This window comes from Tiliqua scincoides, chromosome 11, assembly GCF_035046505.1.
Source record: "Tiliqua scincoides isolate rTilSci1 chromosome 11, rTilSci1.hap2, whole genome shotgun sequence".
Lineage (NCBI taxonomy): Eukaryota > Metazoa > Chordata > Lepidosauria > Squamata > Scincidae > Tiliqua > Tiliqua scincoides.
Genome location: NC_089831.1, coordinates 6,700,115 through 6,715,747, shown reverse-complemented (window position 1 = coordinate 6,715,747; position 15,633 = coordinate 6,700,115). Strand labels below are relative to the sequence as shown.

The window sequence follows — 15,633 nt, the reverse complement described above, 5'->3', positions numbered from 1 at the left end:
AGGTTGCAAGACAGACGGGAAAATTTTGTTAAGGTTAAAGGTTAAACCGAGAGATCCTCCTGAGCGAACAAAGACCTAAACACGTGTAACCTGTTAATTAGTTATGTCGTGAAACCCCCTTAAGGGTGTCTCTCGGGACCTGTTCATTTTCCAGCCGAAAGCACGAAACATAGTCACAGAGTTAAGCTGACTGCAGTCTATTTGCTAACAGAGGCTGGCTCCATTCACCTCAGACAGCAGACCCTAAAATAGATCACAATAGTTACATATATACTTTTAGGTATACACTCAAATAGCATACATGTATGTATGTATTAATTGTTACGGTCAAAGACCAGCAAAAACAAACACACAATACCGCCCTACAGCAGGCAAATCACATGCGTGGGAAAACCCGAGCAAGATCTCACTAACTTTCAAGCACCTTTTGCCAGCCAGACAAACAGCTGTCTGCTTACTGAAGGACTTGCCATTTCAGGGGCTTTCTATACTTCTTGAACTTTAAGATCTTGATCTTCGTTCACAGACACACCTGGGAATCTTACTATTCTAATTTTATCTTAAGCAGTTTCATCTCAGCAAGCATTATAGTGAACATGGTGGCTTTTACTTAGCCATTTTATTTAGCCATTGGTCTAGTGTTATAAGATAGCTTGCCCTAGCCCAACCCAGGGCAGTAGTGTAGCTTCAGGAGGGGCATAGCACTAAGTTTTGCAGGGTGCCTCAATGCTGCCCCCCTTGCTGTCAGAGCCATTCTTGGCAGTGAGAGCAAAGCAGAGGTGTCACCTTCGCTTTGCTTTAGCCACCAGGAATAGCTCTACTGGCAACAGGGAGGGGCAGCTTGCACCACATGTTGAGGCACCCTGCTAAACTTAGTGCTGTGCTTAGTGCTTAGTAGCTATGCTACTGCCCCAGAGCCTTCCATATCAGGTATATAAGAATCTTGCCACTCTTTTGCTTCTGCAACTGTGGTAACATGCTTCTCCCCCACTGAGTAGGACACACACGATTAGTTTACCAAGAGGCCACATGTATACCCTGGTACGTAACCACTTGGTAAACTGGTCTGCATTCATCCCGAGCTACTTAAGTATCCAATGAACCAAGGAGGCAAAGATCCAGCTAGCTGCTCTATGGGACTGAATTCAGGTCCAAAATACATGTTGGGAGGAACATATAGTTTGCCCAAAGATTTTTCCTTTTATTTAGAAAATAGCATGGGGGAAGGGGGGAAATGGGAAAAAAAATTGGGTCTGTATAGTGTAATAGTGAAGGTGTTGAGCTTGGACCGGGAAGGCTCAAGTTCAAATTCCTGGTCAGTCATGAAGGTTATTTGGGTGACCTTCGGGCCAGTCACTTTCTCTCAGCCTAAGCTGAGTTCCTGGGAGAATAAAAGGGCCAAGAGCCCTGTGCACTGCCCTGAACTACCCGGAGGGAAGACCAGGGTATAAATGTGGACAATAAATTAATAATAATAAAATTGCACATTCCTTGAAAAGTGCAATTTGGCCTTCACTGCAAGCACCTAAGATAAAAGGATGCCCCATGGCTTAAACGTTTTCCAAGGATCAAAGCCAGACCTTGGTCTGCTCATTAGCAAGTCTTTGAAAAGGAATTGCGGTCACATTTTCACGCTTCTCAACAGTTATGGCGGTTATCAACTTAGTTTCAAGAACCTTCAGGCCATAGCCTCTGGGTCACACAAAAGGAGGCTTGCCCCACACCACCATTCCTGTTCACACTGTTGATTTAACAGGAAAAAGGAAAAAAATAAAAAACCTGAAGGTCTTTGAACTCGCCTCCTTGTAACATCCCTTCCCTTCACCCCTGTGACACCCTGATCTGATTGGCACAAGTCCCCAAGGATTTGCAGCAATGCCTGCAGCAAGTGAGTAGCAGGGATCTTCGCTGCTTACTGAAGCAAGCATCAGGGACACTGTTTGGTAACATTTCCCTCCGTTATTTGACTAGTTGGAGCCCCTGATTTATGGCCTATGAGCTGCAATGCACATGGTGTGTCAGAGAGGAGCCTTGACGCACATGCAACAAGTGGCAACTCATGCCTTATGAACATAAGAACATAAGAACATAAGAACAGCCCCACTGGATCAGGCCATAGGCCCATCTAGTCCAGCTTCCTGTATCTCACAGCGGCCCACCAAATGCCCCAGGGAGCACACCAGATAACAAGAGACCTCATCCTGGTGCCCTCCCCTACATCTGGCATTCTGACATAACCCATTTCTAAAATCAGGAGGTTGCGCATACACATCCTGGCTTGTACCCCATAATGGATTTTTCCTCCAGAAACTTGTCCAATCCCCTTTTAAAGGCGTCTAGGCTAGACGCCATCACCACATCCTGTGGCAAGGAGTTCCACAGACCGACCACACGCTGAGTAAAGAAATATTTTCTTTTGTCTGTCCTAACCCGCCCAACACTCAATTTTAGTGGATGTCCCCTGGTTCTGGTATTATGTGAGAGTGTAAAGAGCATCTCCCTATCCACTCTGTCCATCCCCTGCATAATTTTGTATGTCTCAATCATGTCCCCCCTCAGGCGTCTCTTTTCTAGGCTGAAGAGGCCCAAACGCCGTAGCCTTTCTTCATAAGGAAGGTGCCCCAGCCCCGTAATCATCTTAGTCGCTCTCTTTTGCACCTTTTCCATTTCCACTATGTCTTTTTTGAGATGCGGCAACCAGAACTGGACACAATACTCCAGGTGTGGCCTTACCATAGATTTGTACAACGGCATTATAATACTAGCCGTTTTGTTCTCAATACCCTTCCTAATGATCCCAAGCATAGAATTGGCCTTCTTTACTGCCGCCGCACATTGGGTCGACACTTTCATCGACCTGTCCACCACCACCCCAAGATCTCTCTCCTGATCTGTGACAGACAGCTCAGAACCCATCAGCCTATATCTAAAGTTTTGATTTTTTGCCCCAATGTGCATGACTTTACACTTACTGACATTGAAGCGCATCTGCCATTTTGCTGCCCATTCTGCCAGTCTGGAGAGATCCTTTTGGAGCTCCTCACAATCACTTCTGGTCTTCACCACTCGGAAAAGTTTGGTGTCGTCTGCAAACTTAGCCACTTCACTGCTCAACCCTGTCTCCAGGTCATTTATGAAGAGGTTGAAAAGCACCGGTCCCAGGACAGATCCTTGGGGCACACCGCTTTTCACCTCTCTCCATTGTGAAAATTGCCCATTGACACCCACTCTCTGCTTTCTGGCCTCCAACCAGTTCTCAATCCACGAGAGGACCTGTCCTCTAATTCCCTGACTGTGAAGTTTTTTCAGTAGTCTTTGGTGAGGGACCGTGTCAAATGCCTTCTGAAAGTCCAGATATATAATGTCCACGGGTTCTCCCGCATCCACATGCCTGTTGACCTTTTCAAAGAATTCTATAAGGTTCGTGAGGCAAGACTTACCCTTACAGAAGCCATGCTGACTCTCCCTCAGCAAGGCCTGTTCGTCTATGTGTTTTGAGATCCTATCTTTGATGAGGCATTCCACCATCTTACCCGGTATGGATGTTAGGCTGACCAGCCTATAGTTTCCCGAGTCCCCCCTCTTTCCCTTTTCAAAAATAGGCGTGACATTTGCTATCCTCCAATCTTCTGGCACCATGGCCGTTTTGAGGGACAAGTTGCATACCTTAGTCAAGAGGTCTGCAACTTCATTCTTCAATTCCTTAATAACTCTTGGGTGGATGCCATCAGGGCCCGGTGACTTATTGATCTTTAATTTATCAATGAGGTCTGAAACATCTTCTCTTTTAACCTCTATCTGACTTAACTCCTCGGTCAGGTGGGGCCGTTCGGGCAGCGGTATCTGCCCGAGGTCTTCTGCCGTGAAGACAGATGCAAAGAACTCATTTAATTTCTCTGCCATCTCTAAGTCTCCTTTTATCTCCCCTTTCCCTCCCTCACCATCCAGAGGGCCAACCGCTTCTCTGGCGGGTTTCCTGCTTCTAACATATTTGAAGAAGCTTTTATTATTCCCCTTAATGTTGCTGGCCATGCGTTCCTCATAGTCTCGCTTGGCCTCCAGTATCACCTTCTTACATTTCTTTTGCCACAGTTTATGCTCCTTTTTATTCTCCTCATTAGGGCAAGACTTCCATTTACGGAAGGAAGCTTCCTTGCCCTTCACAGCCTCTCTAACTTGGCTGGTTAGCCATGCGGCATACACTAGTATGCTATTACTGGCACCTCAAAACCAACGTGGCAGCCATCTTTGGGGTAAGATGATAAACCCACTACCAAATTCTCCCGCTCCCCATTTTTTGTTTTTATGAATTTTATGAATGCAGGCCAAGCAACAAAGACAGCAGATCGCCTCACATGTTGAAGGAATTCCAGGAGACGGCACAGCAGAGCTGCTCTTTGTTTCTGGCACACTGTGGTTTAAATTGTGGGGGTTGATCTGTATCTGGGGGTGGGTGGGGGTGACGAGCAAACAGACGGTTCTGCCTCTCAGCAGGAGGTGGGACCAGATGGCCCTCCCTACTGTCTGATTCTATAAAACCAACTATCTCCTTTTATAAGCATCTGCATTGTATCCTTCCAAGAGGATCTGTGGGAGAATTCTGCATGCACGGCTGTGTGGAAGGATGCATCACATGCATGCATGTACACCCCACTGCACTTGCTTTGCCACGCATCTCAGCATTCAATGCAGTATGGAGACTGCGGCCACCATGCACAGGTAGCAACTTTCCCGCCCCAGTAAATGTAGTCATTCCTAATGAAGGGTCAATTGCAGTAAAGGGATACTAGTGATAGTTGTGGTGTGATAACCTGCCTGACCTGGTTCTTCTATGCAGCTGAGGGTGGGATAGTGCAGAGACGGGCAGGGCAAGAGAAAGATGGTTTGCAGACAAGCAAAAGCAAAAGCAAGTTCTCTTCATTGTTCAGAGTTCAAACTAACAGGTCTTGCTTTGTTATCCACTGGGTTTGTTCCCTAAAAAAAAATCCGTGGATACTAAATCAGTGGAAAAATGGCTTTAAAGACCTACTTCCAGGTTTCATGCTCCTCTATTGACACCCCAGAATGCATCAGTATAGTCACTGTACTGCATTCAGCCACTAGATGGGATGAATAATAGAGTCTGATGGAATGAATTATAATTATTTAATAGCGTAAAGGTAGGAAATTGGACTTTGGTGCTTTTTTCTCTTGTTACAAGGCATTGAAAGGTGGACCTCAGTATCAACGGTGAGTCAAATCCGTGGATACCGAGGTCCCGCCTGTACCAAGGGAGCTGGACATGCAAGTCTTTTTAGGGGTCAGCGGATGTTTTTTGACTTATTATTAGCGCAACTGAAAACTGCTTTGAATGCTGAGGCAGAAAAGGGAATAATAATAATAATAATAATACAGGTATTTATATACCGCCTTTCTTGGTCTTTATTCAAGACTTTATTCAAGGCGGTTTACACAGGCAGGCTTATTAAATCCACGCAGGGATTTTTACAAATTGAAAGAAGGTTCTTTCTTTCAAGAACCACTACATTCAAGGTGTTACACTCCGATCTGGTTTAACATTCTGGCCTCCATCCTCCCACACTCCGAGCAGATGGAACAGCTCAGCTGCAGCTTGCCAGCTGCTTCAAGGTCGCACGGTGCCGGTGGCCTCGAACTGGCGACCTTGTGGATGTTAATCTTCAGGCAAATGGAGGCTCTACCCTCTAGACCAGACCTCCTGCCTGGAATATATAAAAGCAGCTAAACAAACAAACAAACATGGCTTTTGTGGCTTTCCTCCTTTGGCCAGAGTTAAGTGGTTAAATCTCCACCTGCTCTCTCTCAGACCATAGTTCAAGATGTTCTGTGAGCTTGATGTCTTACCACTTACAGTGATTTACAGGGCAATACCACATTATGCATGTGCCACCCCTTCCTTTGCACCGCAGAGCCACCCTGCTACTTTGCATTGCAATCAGCTAGGGCAGGCTTGCAAATAATGTCTTGCCTGTGTGGGCTGTATACATAGTGTAAGAACTGGCTCTGGACAACAACTGCTCTCCAGATGGGAAACCAGGGCAGCCTCCGATTCAGCCTTCGCAACGCAATCTTGTTGAGCAATGTAGAGATACAGCATAGGTCTGGTGGTGGCCGCCCATTCCATCCAGCACCTGGGAGAGCAGGGGGGTTGGGAGAGGACAGCAAGGCAAAAAACGAGGGGTGCATAGTGGGTCAGGAGGGGGGGGACTCAATTTGCAGAGCAGAAAATTAGGAACCCCTTCCAGAATTCAGAGACAAGCTGAGACAGAGGAAGAAGTGCTTTCACACACCTGAAGCCTAAGCCAGCTTGTGACCACAAAACCTGCTGTATGATGTAGATTGCTTTTGGCCTGTGACAAGGGTATATGTTTGACAAGTAACCTATAGACAAGATAACCAGATTCAGCTATACAGACTGGACATCATGGCAGTCTGAAGGTTTGTTTAAGGTATAAGATTTATTCAGTGAGAATGTGTATTACTTACAGCAGGGGTGCTCAATAGGTGGATCGCGAACTACCGGTAGATCACGAGGCAAAATGAGTAGATAGCGGAGCCCTGTCTCTCCAAACTGTTAATATGTCAGTTTCGGCTAGTGACTAGACAAAACTGACATATTTAGCTGACACTAAACTGACACTGAAACTGACACTTTAGCTGCTCTTCAGGCATGCAGCAACAAAACCCATGCAACTGACTAGACTCTAGTCAGTTTCATCAGTTTAGTGGCTGCATGCTGGAAGAGCAGGAGCTAAAGTGGGTGGCTGTGCCTCTTGGGGGGACCTGTGGCTGCCCTCAGTATGTGGGATGGGGAGAGAGGAGAGGCCTCCTGTGTGCTTCCTGAAGCATCTGGTGGGCCACTGTGGGGCACACTGTGGGCCTCCTCTGACCTGGTCCAGCAGGGGCTCCATACATCAAAGGGGGTGTCTGTCAGACGCTTCCTTCCCCCTGGTAGATCTCCTGGCCTTGCTGGGTTTCAAAGTAGCTCTCAAGCAAAAAAAGTGTGAGCACCCCTGACTTACAGCAACCACACCACGCTCAGCCCTTCGAAATGTGCAGGACTTTATACCTGTTAAGAAAGCTCACCTGCCAACTGTACTTATTTGGCTGACAAAATATTGACCTCACTTTTAAGAAGTGTGCCGATACACTGCATTATGCACCCTCAAAAATGACCATTCTGTCTGCTAGTTTCTCTGCTCTCAAGTGCTCAAGCTTGACTGGTACCCACATTTCTTACATGAACAGACCCTAAAGCGTGAGGGAAAGCAATTCATTCTCAACTGCGTTGACTAGGTCTACGAGTTGAAGCGTGTTAAGGAGGTATTGATCCACATCAAATAACCTTGTGGCTATACCTTAGAAGACACCCCAGGATAAGCTGAGCCTTTGGGATGTCATGATTCCCAGAGGAAAAAAAATTTACATATCTCCTTATGCGAATTCATTTATATGTAAATGCAAAGCAGCTCTCTGAGCTGAGCTTTAAAAAAAAACATGAATCATTGTTAATGAGCTAATTGTGTTTAGATGAAGGGGAGTTTCTGGATGCATGGATAAAATATGAGGTGCTTTATTTTAAAACACATGGATGATGTTGTTTCTTAGCAGTTATTCGGCTAGGGAATCTACCCATGTTCTCTTTCCATACTTGTGGCAGCTTTTGTTTGTTTGGTCTCTCTTTCTCTCTCCTTGTCTGTACACCTCCATGCAGATACTCGGTCCACTTGCCTGAATGCTTTAAGATATCAAAATTAATAATCTCACTCGAATTACATACCATCAATATCTTGCCTTACCCATGATTATACAGTATAAACTAAATTTCCCTAAGACTAGACTGTATTTCACTGTCTGCTGTCAGTGCTGGCTTGATGACAACAGTGAATGCTGCTAAGCAATTGCGCTGTTATTGAACAATTCATGAAAATGGAAGGTCTGATTGAAAACCAGCTAGGTGGCAATTGCTCTGAACAATACCCTTGTCCTTCTTTCAAGTTCTGATTACTGAGCAGAGCAGCAGCTTGGGAGCTGTCAGCCTCTTCTGACATGTTTGGTTGGCAACCTTCAGTCTCAAAAGATTATGGTATAGGGGCTACCAAAAAAAAACTGCCCGCTTAACACAAACCAAAGCTCATCAGAACAAATGAGAGGGCATCATAAGAAGAGAATTTGTCACCCTGACCAGGGTTCACCCTAAGAAGCTCTTATGTGACTTCTGTTAACCAAAAAATGTAAACAAAGCCATAGTTTCACATTTGTTACAACAGGTATAAAGTCTAGAACAGTGGTTGCCAACCACATGAGGTCCACAAGAACCTGAAAAGTGGTCCACAAGGTCTCTCAAAAAAGAGTGATCAGCCTTTGGTAATTTTAATAAGTGCTTCTGATTAGCGGTGTCCCGAGGGGGGTGACTCCTGGTGTGGCCATCATCCCCACGGATGGTATGGTGTCACCCCATAAGCCAGCCTCAACTTCTCTGGGCTGCACCTGTAAACCAATCACTTCTGGGGCCGCCCAGCTCTCGTGTGAGCTCCAGTATAATCTTGGGTGACCCAGAGGCAAATGGAATCATGGTTGGCATGCTGCAGAAGATCCGGATGCAGCTGCAAAAGGCCTGCTGGTGTGCTCCCTCACTGAGAGAGGCAAGAGATATGTGCTCTTGCAGCCAGCTCTTCTGGGTCTGTCTGGCCGCGGAGCTGGCCGTCAAGCCACACCATGGAAGGCCGAGCAGAGCTGACAGCCATGTGCAAACTCTGAGTGGCATGGCAGCCAGGCAATCTTGGAAGAGCCAGCCAGAAGCTGCAGGAGCATATGCTCCCTTGCTGGCTCGCCAGAGCACAGACATAGCGGGACAGCTCCAGTCCAGTTCTCGGCCCACAGGGTTGGATGTAGTCCAACAATTCTAGTTTGTGCCTCAGTGGCCCATGGTCCCTAAAGGTTGGGAACCACTAGTCTAAAAGCTTACTAGTAGTGCTATGGAAGGATCTGAGGTCGGCTGGGGCAAGCTAAGTGTAACGCCACAGCTTAGCAAAGCTCTATAATGGTCACTGCAATGCTTGAACACGAGGCCAAACAAAATGGCCAAGAAAAGCCACCATGCTTGCTGAGACATTTGCTGACATGAAACTGCTCTTAAGATAAAATTAGAATGACAAGGTTCACACAAGTGTCCAGAGCAGACGAGATCTTAAAGATCAAGGGCTGGCTAGTTATAACACCACAGCACATATATTGCTTGGTCGAGACTAGTCAAAACCAGGGGCGGATCCAGTGTTGGTGTTTGGGAGAGTGGGCACTACCTTAACTCCAGAGCCCATGTTAACCAGCTGGGTAGACCTGGGCTCCCGGTTGTACTTTGGTCTCTGCAGCCAAGGTTTGTTGGACAAGTAGACCTGGGCTCCCACTTGGAGGCCAGATCTAACTGCCAGGCAGACCTGGACTCTCATTCCGACTGCCCTCTGGAGCCACCTCTTTCAGGCGGGCAGACCTAGGCCAGTTGAACTGGCCTCCATGGTCGAGGTTTGCTGGGCAGGTAGACCTGGGCTCCCGCTTGGACTTGGAGCCCAGGTCTACCTGCTGGGTAGACCTGGGCTCCAACTCTGCCTCTTCCAGGTGGGTAGACCAAAGCTTCCAGCTGTGCTTGGGCTGCCTCCCATCCTGGTGGGCACCCTTCCCCACTGGTAACAGTTTGAGGGGGGCACACACCCAAGGCCGCCCTTGGATCCGCCCCTGGTCAAAACATACTCTTGCTTGATGTTGCTTGATGTGGTTACCAAGCTAAAGTTGGAAGGGATCACAGGTGAATCCCACACATGAAAGGTTTTGCCGTCACAAGATACATCAAGGAAAACCCTAACCCTGGGCAGCCAAACAGTTTCCTGTGCATCGTTTAGCTTTAACTTTTTCACTATATGCCATCTGTGTGTGTCTACCTACAACTATATAAGTAACTGATCTATTTGGGGGGCTGCAGTCTAAGGTGAGCAGACTCAGCCTTTTGCTTGTTAACTGCAAAACTGCAGATAGCTTTACTCTTTGTCTGTGCTGTTGCTTACAGCAAGACAACGAATTGTCCCAGTGAGCCCTCCCATGGGGTTTCACCGCAGTAGTAAAGGGGTTTTATTGTTTAGAAAATTACTAATAGCAGCTGTGGGTGACACCGAAGTGCTTCAGAGTCCAAATGTAAGGGCGGTGGGACTTAAGCCAGGAGATCTGACAGTGAAACCCACTCAACTTACTCCTGTGCCATGAAAACACCTTACAAGGAGAGGGACTGGCTGAGTCTCAGTTTCCTGTCCACCGACAGCGGTAAGATGGGAAACCACAGCAAACCAGCCAGCCCAAGATGACTCAGGTGACCTGGGGAGTCAACAGGGCTTTTTTGTAGAACTCTGCTGGGTTTGAGTCCCAAGGCAACTTGTCCTTGGAGATACGAGATAAGCAGACTCATGCCTTACTTCCTTGTTGCCAGCTGGAATCCGATTAGCAGTCTCTCCTTGACCATGTCATATGCCCCTCATCCTCAGATCTCCAAGGACCTCCGATCCAGAAACTGGCTATTTGGCCTCGACCACAATCTCCTCTCTGTATCCCCATCTGCCATACTAGAATCTGACCTCTGACTGTCTGACACCATCTTGGACCCCAAAAGTCCCTTATAATAGCATGAGGATGATGTCCACCACAGTTGGCTATTCTGTACAGACGTAGCAAAACAAAGCACTTTCAGAGCCTCTTCCAATTACTTTAGGAACTCATTTTGTTCTGAGACGTGACCAGAAGTCACAGGTGCAAACCAGAAGTGGCTTCCGAGAGGCCCTCTGAGGAGGCTGGTGCGACCTCCAGAGGGCCTAACGCGGCCTCCGGGTAAGTTACTGCAGCACCGCAATCCTGCCTCCCATGTGGATTTTGGCATCACGGATTTCGGTATCTACAGGGGATCATGGGCCAATCCCCCTTGGATACTGAGGGTCCATGCTTCGGAGCATCCTGCCACTATTTGTTGTGTTACATTCCTGGTCTTTCTGCAGGGTGGGAGGGTCCAGGGGTCCTGCAAGTACAACCAGACACCACCTCAAGTCCCGCTGGTAGTACCCGTACCACTGGTTGAGAATCACTGCTCTAGAGGTATCTTATGACTTCTGTGCTCATGCTCACTTTAAGGACATTTGAAACACACACATGTAGCCACCCCAAAAATTAAAAAAAAAAAACCCTATGCATCAAATATTCTGCCATTACTGTCCAAACGCACATTTCCATCATCTGTCAAACTTTTCTCTCTCTTGAGTCCTTTTTTGAATGAAACTAAAAAGCAAAACCTAAAAGCCTTTGGAGCCTTCAACAATCGATTCAGATGACACTGGCAAAAGTCACTAAGAGTTCCGCCATAGTAGTAGTAGTGGGGATTTGGGCTGCAATCCTATACCCACTTTCCTGGGAGTAAACTCCATTGAATTAAATGGGATTTACTTACGAGTAGACACACATAAGGTTGCACTGCAAAACACTGTTCGGCAAAGCACAGGTTTGACGGAATTACACCCCTGTAGGCTAGTGAGGAAGAACCTGGCCCTTTATTTACAGGCATGTCTAGAGGCTTCTGCGTTGCTGAAACAGTCGCTCTGATCCAGTAAGCCTGACCCCTGCTCAACACGTGAGCAGAATTTTGCAATTTGCATGGTGTCCCACAGTGGTCCATGTGGCCAACAAAGCCCGCTGTGGGCAGCGAAATCCTCAGGGTCAGGTTTTCCCTGTTAGTGTGGATGGTTCAGGGAGTTATGGGATATGCATCACAACATAGCATGGGGGGGGGGGAAATGAGTAAGAACTCCCGCTACCTGGGAATATTGTACAACACAACACACAGGTGCATCTGCACCCCAACTCTCACCAGCTAACTCTCGTGCAGCAGTGGTAGGCCTGAGCAGCAGGGGCTGGACGTCCTGTTTAAAATCCTTCTGGGTCTGAGAAACTTGCCTCTTTTGACAGCTAGTGCCCCGTAAGCCGCTGGGAGGCTGCTTCGAAAGAGGGAATGTTCCAGGGGCAAAGAAGGTGAGTCGGTCCAGTGCGCACACAGGCTGCCCTTCACCTTGAAAGCATAAACAGATGTCTCTCCCCGGGGTGCATCCTGCCAAGTTCCTCACCTAGATCCCTCATACAGCGCCTGTTTACTTTCTGCCAACCCACAGGCAACCTCCACCCCCCCACCCTATCCCCCTTCAGCAGACACTTACAGGCCTCCTGCTAAGGCCATCACACAAAGAACTCCCAACACACCACACATGAAATAAGTGTTAGGAGATGCGGAAGATAAACTTAATTTGCAGAGGGGAGAGACAATTGGATTTCCTTGTGGGTCCAAGTGGGGTGGCTGGGAAACCTCTCCCACCTAATCCTGACTTTGAAATCTCAGCCTGAACTTTCAAGCTCAAGAGTTCTTGTACAACAGAGAGGAGAAAGGGAGGAAGAAGGCAGAGGAGAGAGAGAGAGAGAGAAGGGGGGAAGGAAAAACTTTCCTCTTTTCTTTTGTCTGCAAGCTGCCCTGCCAACCAGGCAATGTGAATGACCCAGGTTCAACAAGCCCCTCTGCCCTTTCCAGAGCCTGGGTGCACACAAAAGACCATCGCCTCCTTCCTGCCCACCCCCAACAACAACAATAATAACAATAACCATTTTTTTTTAAATATATATATATATATATAAAGGAAGACATTTGCAAAAAATAAGTTCATGGGAGCCGGAGCGTGTCTAGGGGGGTGTCCTGCTTCCACCCCGCATTCCCAGCCCGGGCCCCTTACCAGCTTTGCAAGGGTCCTTGTAGTCAATGGGATCGGTGTTGTCTTCCTCTTCCTCCAGGACATAGCTGTAATCTGGGAAATCCAGGGCTTGTCCCAGGACCAGGAAGGAAAGGAACAGCAGCCCCCCCCTGGATGCAGGCATGCTGGCAGGTCCTGGGAAATGCTCCACGGATCTGGAAGGGGGGTCAAAAAAAAACAGGAGTGGGAAAGGGGAGGGGGGGAAAGAGAAATGGAAAGAGGTGGGAGGTATTCCCCCCCTCTCCTCTCTCTCTCTCTCTCTCACTCTTTTTTTTCCCCCTGTAGGGAAATGAGATCTGGTGGAGGCGGGTTCAAGCGCAAGAGCTCAGCCCCCTCCAAGCTGGAGGGTTTGATCACAGCACAGCCCTGGCTGGGAACGGGGCCAGCGGCAACGGGGGGAGACCAGCAGGCTTGGCAGCCTCCGGGAGATGATGCTTCTGCTCACCCACCATGGACAGGCACATCCTCTTCCTCCTCCTCCACACATCCCCCCCCCTCCTGGGCCGGTCCGGTGGCTGCCTGCCCTGCACGATCGTGGGGACAGAGGGGAGTGCGGACCCCCAAGGAGCAGGCGAGGAGGCCCCCTGCGAAGTTTCCTGCTGGCCCAAAGACAGGGGGAGGGAGGGAGGGAGGGAGATCTGGGGACGTGGACAAAGCTGGGGATGATCTCTCGGCCCCCTTCCCCCCACTGCTTTGCATGGGTTTTCCCCGGGAAACCTGCAGAAACTCCTCCACTGGGGGAAGGGGAGAAAAGGGCATCCCAGGACAGAGCGGAGACCTGCAGCTCTGCACATGCCCTCCTGCGATGGGCAGGGAAGCCAAAGGTTGCATCACCCAAAGTGTGGCCGGGTGGGGGAGAGGAGCACATGCGCTTCCTGGGGGGGCGGCACAAATGGGGTGCTGCAGAGTCATCTGGAGACCCTTTTTCACGGGGGGGGGAGGAGGAGGGAGAGAGATGATGGAGCAGGAGCTGTTCCAGCTGGGGGTTTGCAAAGCAAAGGCATCCCCCTGCACCCTCCCTGACACTGGGTACGTCTGGATACCCGGGGGGGGTCCTGTTTGCAGAGCTGGGGCTGCTGAGTTTCCCCCCCCCCCCAGCGTAGCCTCCTGCAGGGCTGCATCTTAGGAACAAAAGCATAGGAGTTGGATGGCCCAGGGATGCCACGCCATGGAAAGAAGGATTCCCCCCCCACCACTCTATATATTCCATATTGCTTTGGCTTGCCAAAGTGGTGACCCATCAGGGCCCCCACGCCTTACCTTTGCACTGCTCCACTTGTGTGCACACGTGAACTCTCCCCCAACACACACACAAACACACACAGAGTGCCACTGAGCCAGGTTTTGATGTGGCAGCCAAAGCCGACCACAGGCTGGCTTTGCCCTGGAGCGCCGTTGCTGATTTCTAGAGGGCCCAGTGGTTCTCAAACATGCTAGCACCGGGGCCATTTTTCAAGAATGACAATCTGTCGGGAGAAGCGATGTCATTAACCTGGGAGTGATGTCATGGCTGGAAGTGACATCATCGGGCAGGAAAAGTTTAGCACCAGTCCAATACAACAAAATCAAATCAATCAAAAGTTTACAATAAGTATAAAAATTTATTTAAAATAGAGAATCCTCCTAACCCTCCCAAGCCGTTGCTGATCTGTTTTTTAAAAATTCTCCAAACATCCCAAAGGCTGCAGTCCTATCCACACTCATCTGGGAGTTAACTATCATTGCAGTCCTGTCATCCACAATCAACTATCACTGTTGAAAACATCAGTGATTCTCAACCAGCGATACTGGTACCACCGGTGTACGTTAGGTGGTGTCTGATGGTAGTCTCAGGACCCCTGGACACCTGCTGCCCAGCAGCGAGACCAGGAACGCGACCCAACAAAGAGTGGTAGGGGGCTCCAAAGCATGCCTTTCCGTGCTCGAAAAACCCACCTGTCCACCCTGAGCCTCTTCCTGGTGTTTGTCACATCGCATCTGGCCTCCCAACCCAGAAGTAATCGGCAATGATGTCATCGCTAGTTACTTCAGGTGGTATATTGAATAGGTGGACCATGTGAAGTGGTTTGGCGGAGGACAAAGGCTGATATGCATAATAGCCAGTTCAAAGTACAGACCTGTAACATTTCCCCCAGTGCAGTCACATCACATGGTAGTATCAAGTCTATTAAAAAATAAATGAATGGGGACTCACCTGAAATTGGCTCGTGACCCACCTATTGGGTCCTGACCCACAGTTTGAGAAACACAGCTATAGGGAAACAAATATTTTGTGATTTGATTCTTGTGTGTGGTACTATACCAGAACGTAAGATTAATAAAAGTTATCAAAAATGTCGAGAGAGATTACTTTTGTGTGCGGGGTGTGTTTGTGTCTAAAAGCATATATTTTTGTTGTAAAACATGCAACAGGCTATTATACATTATTTTAAGAATGCATCAGTATTTTAAATGGCAAGACAAATTTTTCGTTTCTTAAAATTTTTGGCATTTTTTTAAATTTTATTTTAAAACTTTTGTACCATACTGTTCTTACTTATAAGGCAACCCAAAGGAACTTACAATTAGAACAACAGACAATGACCAAAGATAAAGCAATAATAACAAAAAGCAGTTAAACTAATTCAGAGGAAGCATGCACAAATTTTGTAGTATTGAGAAGTAGTATTGAGAGGTTAATGGATTTGGGAAAATTTTAAATATACAATACCTGACCCTTGCGGAAATGAAGGGTTAGAATGAACAGGGACGGCTTCAACAGCTTTGGGGCCCAAATAGAAACATTTTTGGTTCA

General features: G+C 48.0%; 1 protein-coding gene across 2 annotated transcripts in view; it reads right to left on the bottom strand.

Annotated features, from left to right (window-relative positions):
* Positions 1-13,112, bottom strand: part of BMP1 (bone morphogenetic protein 1) — a 162,450-nt gene extending 149,338 nt beyond the window's left edge. Inside the window, exon 1 of one of the 2 annotated variants that reach the window (XM_066639788.1) lies at positions 12,822-13,112. In XM_066639788.1, coding sequence (XP_066495885.1) covers positions 12,822-12,963 — 142 coding nt within the window. In that variant the 5' untranslated portion in view covers positions 12,964-13,112. The remainder of the gene's footprint in view (positions 1-12,821) is intronic. The other variant, XM_066639787.1, reaches the window with a different exon arrangement.
* Between the last annotated feature and the right edge of the window lie 2,521 nt (positions 13,113-15,633).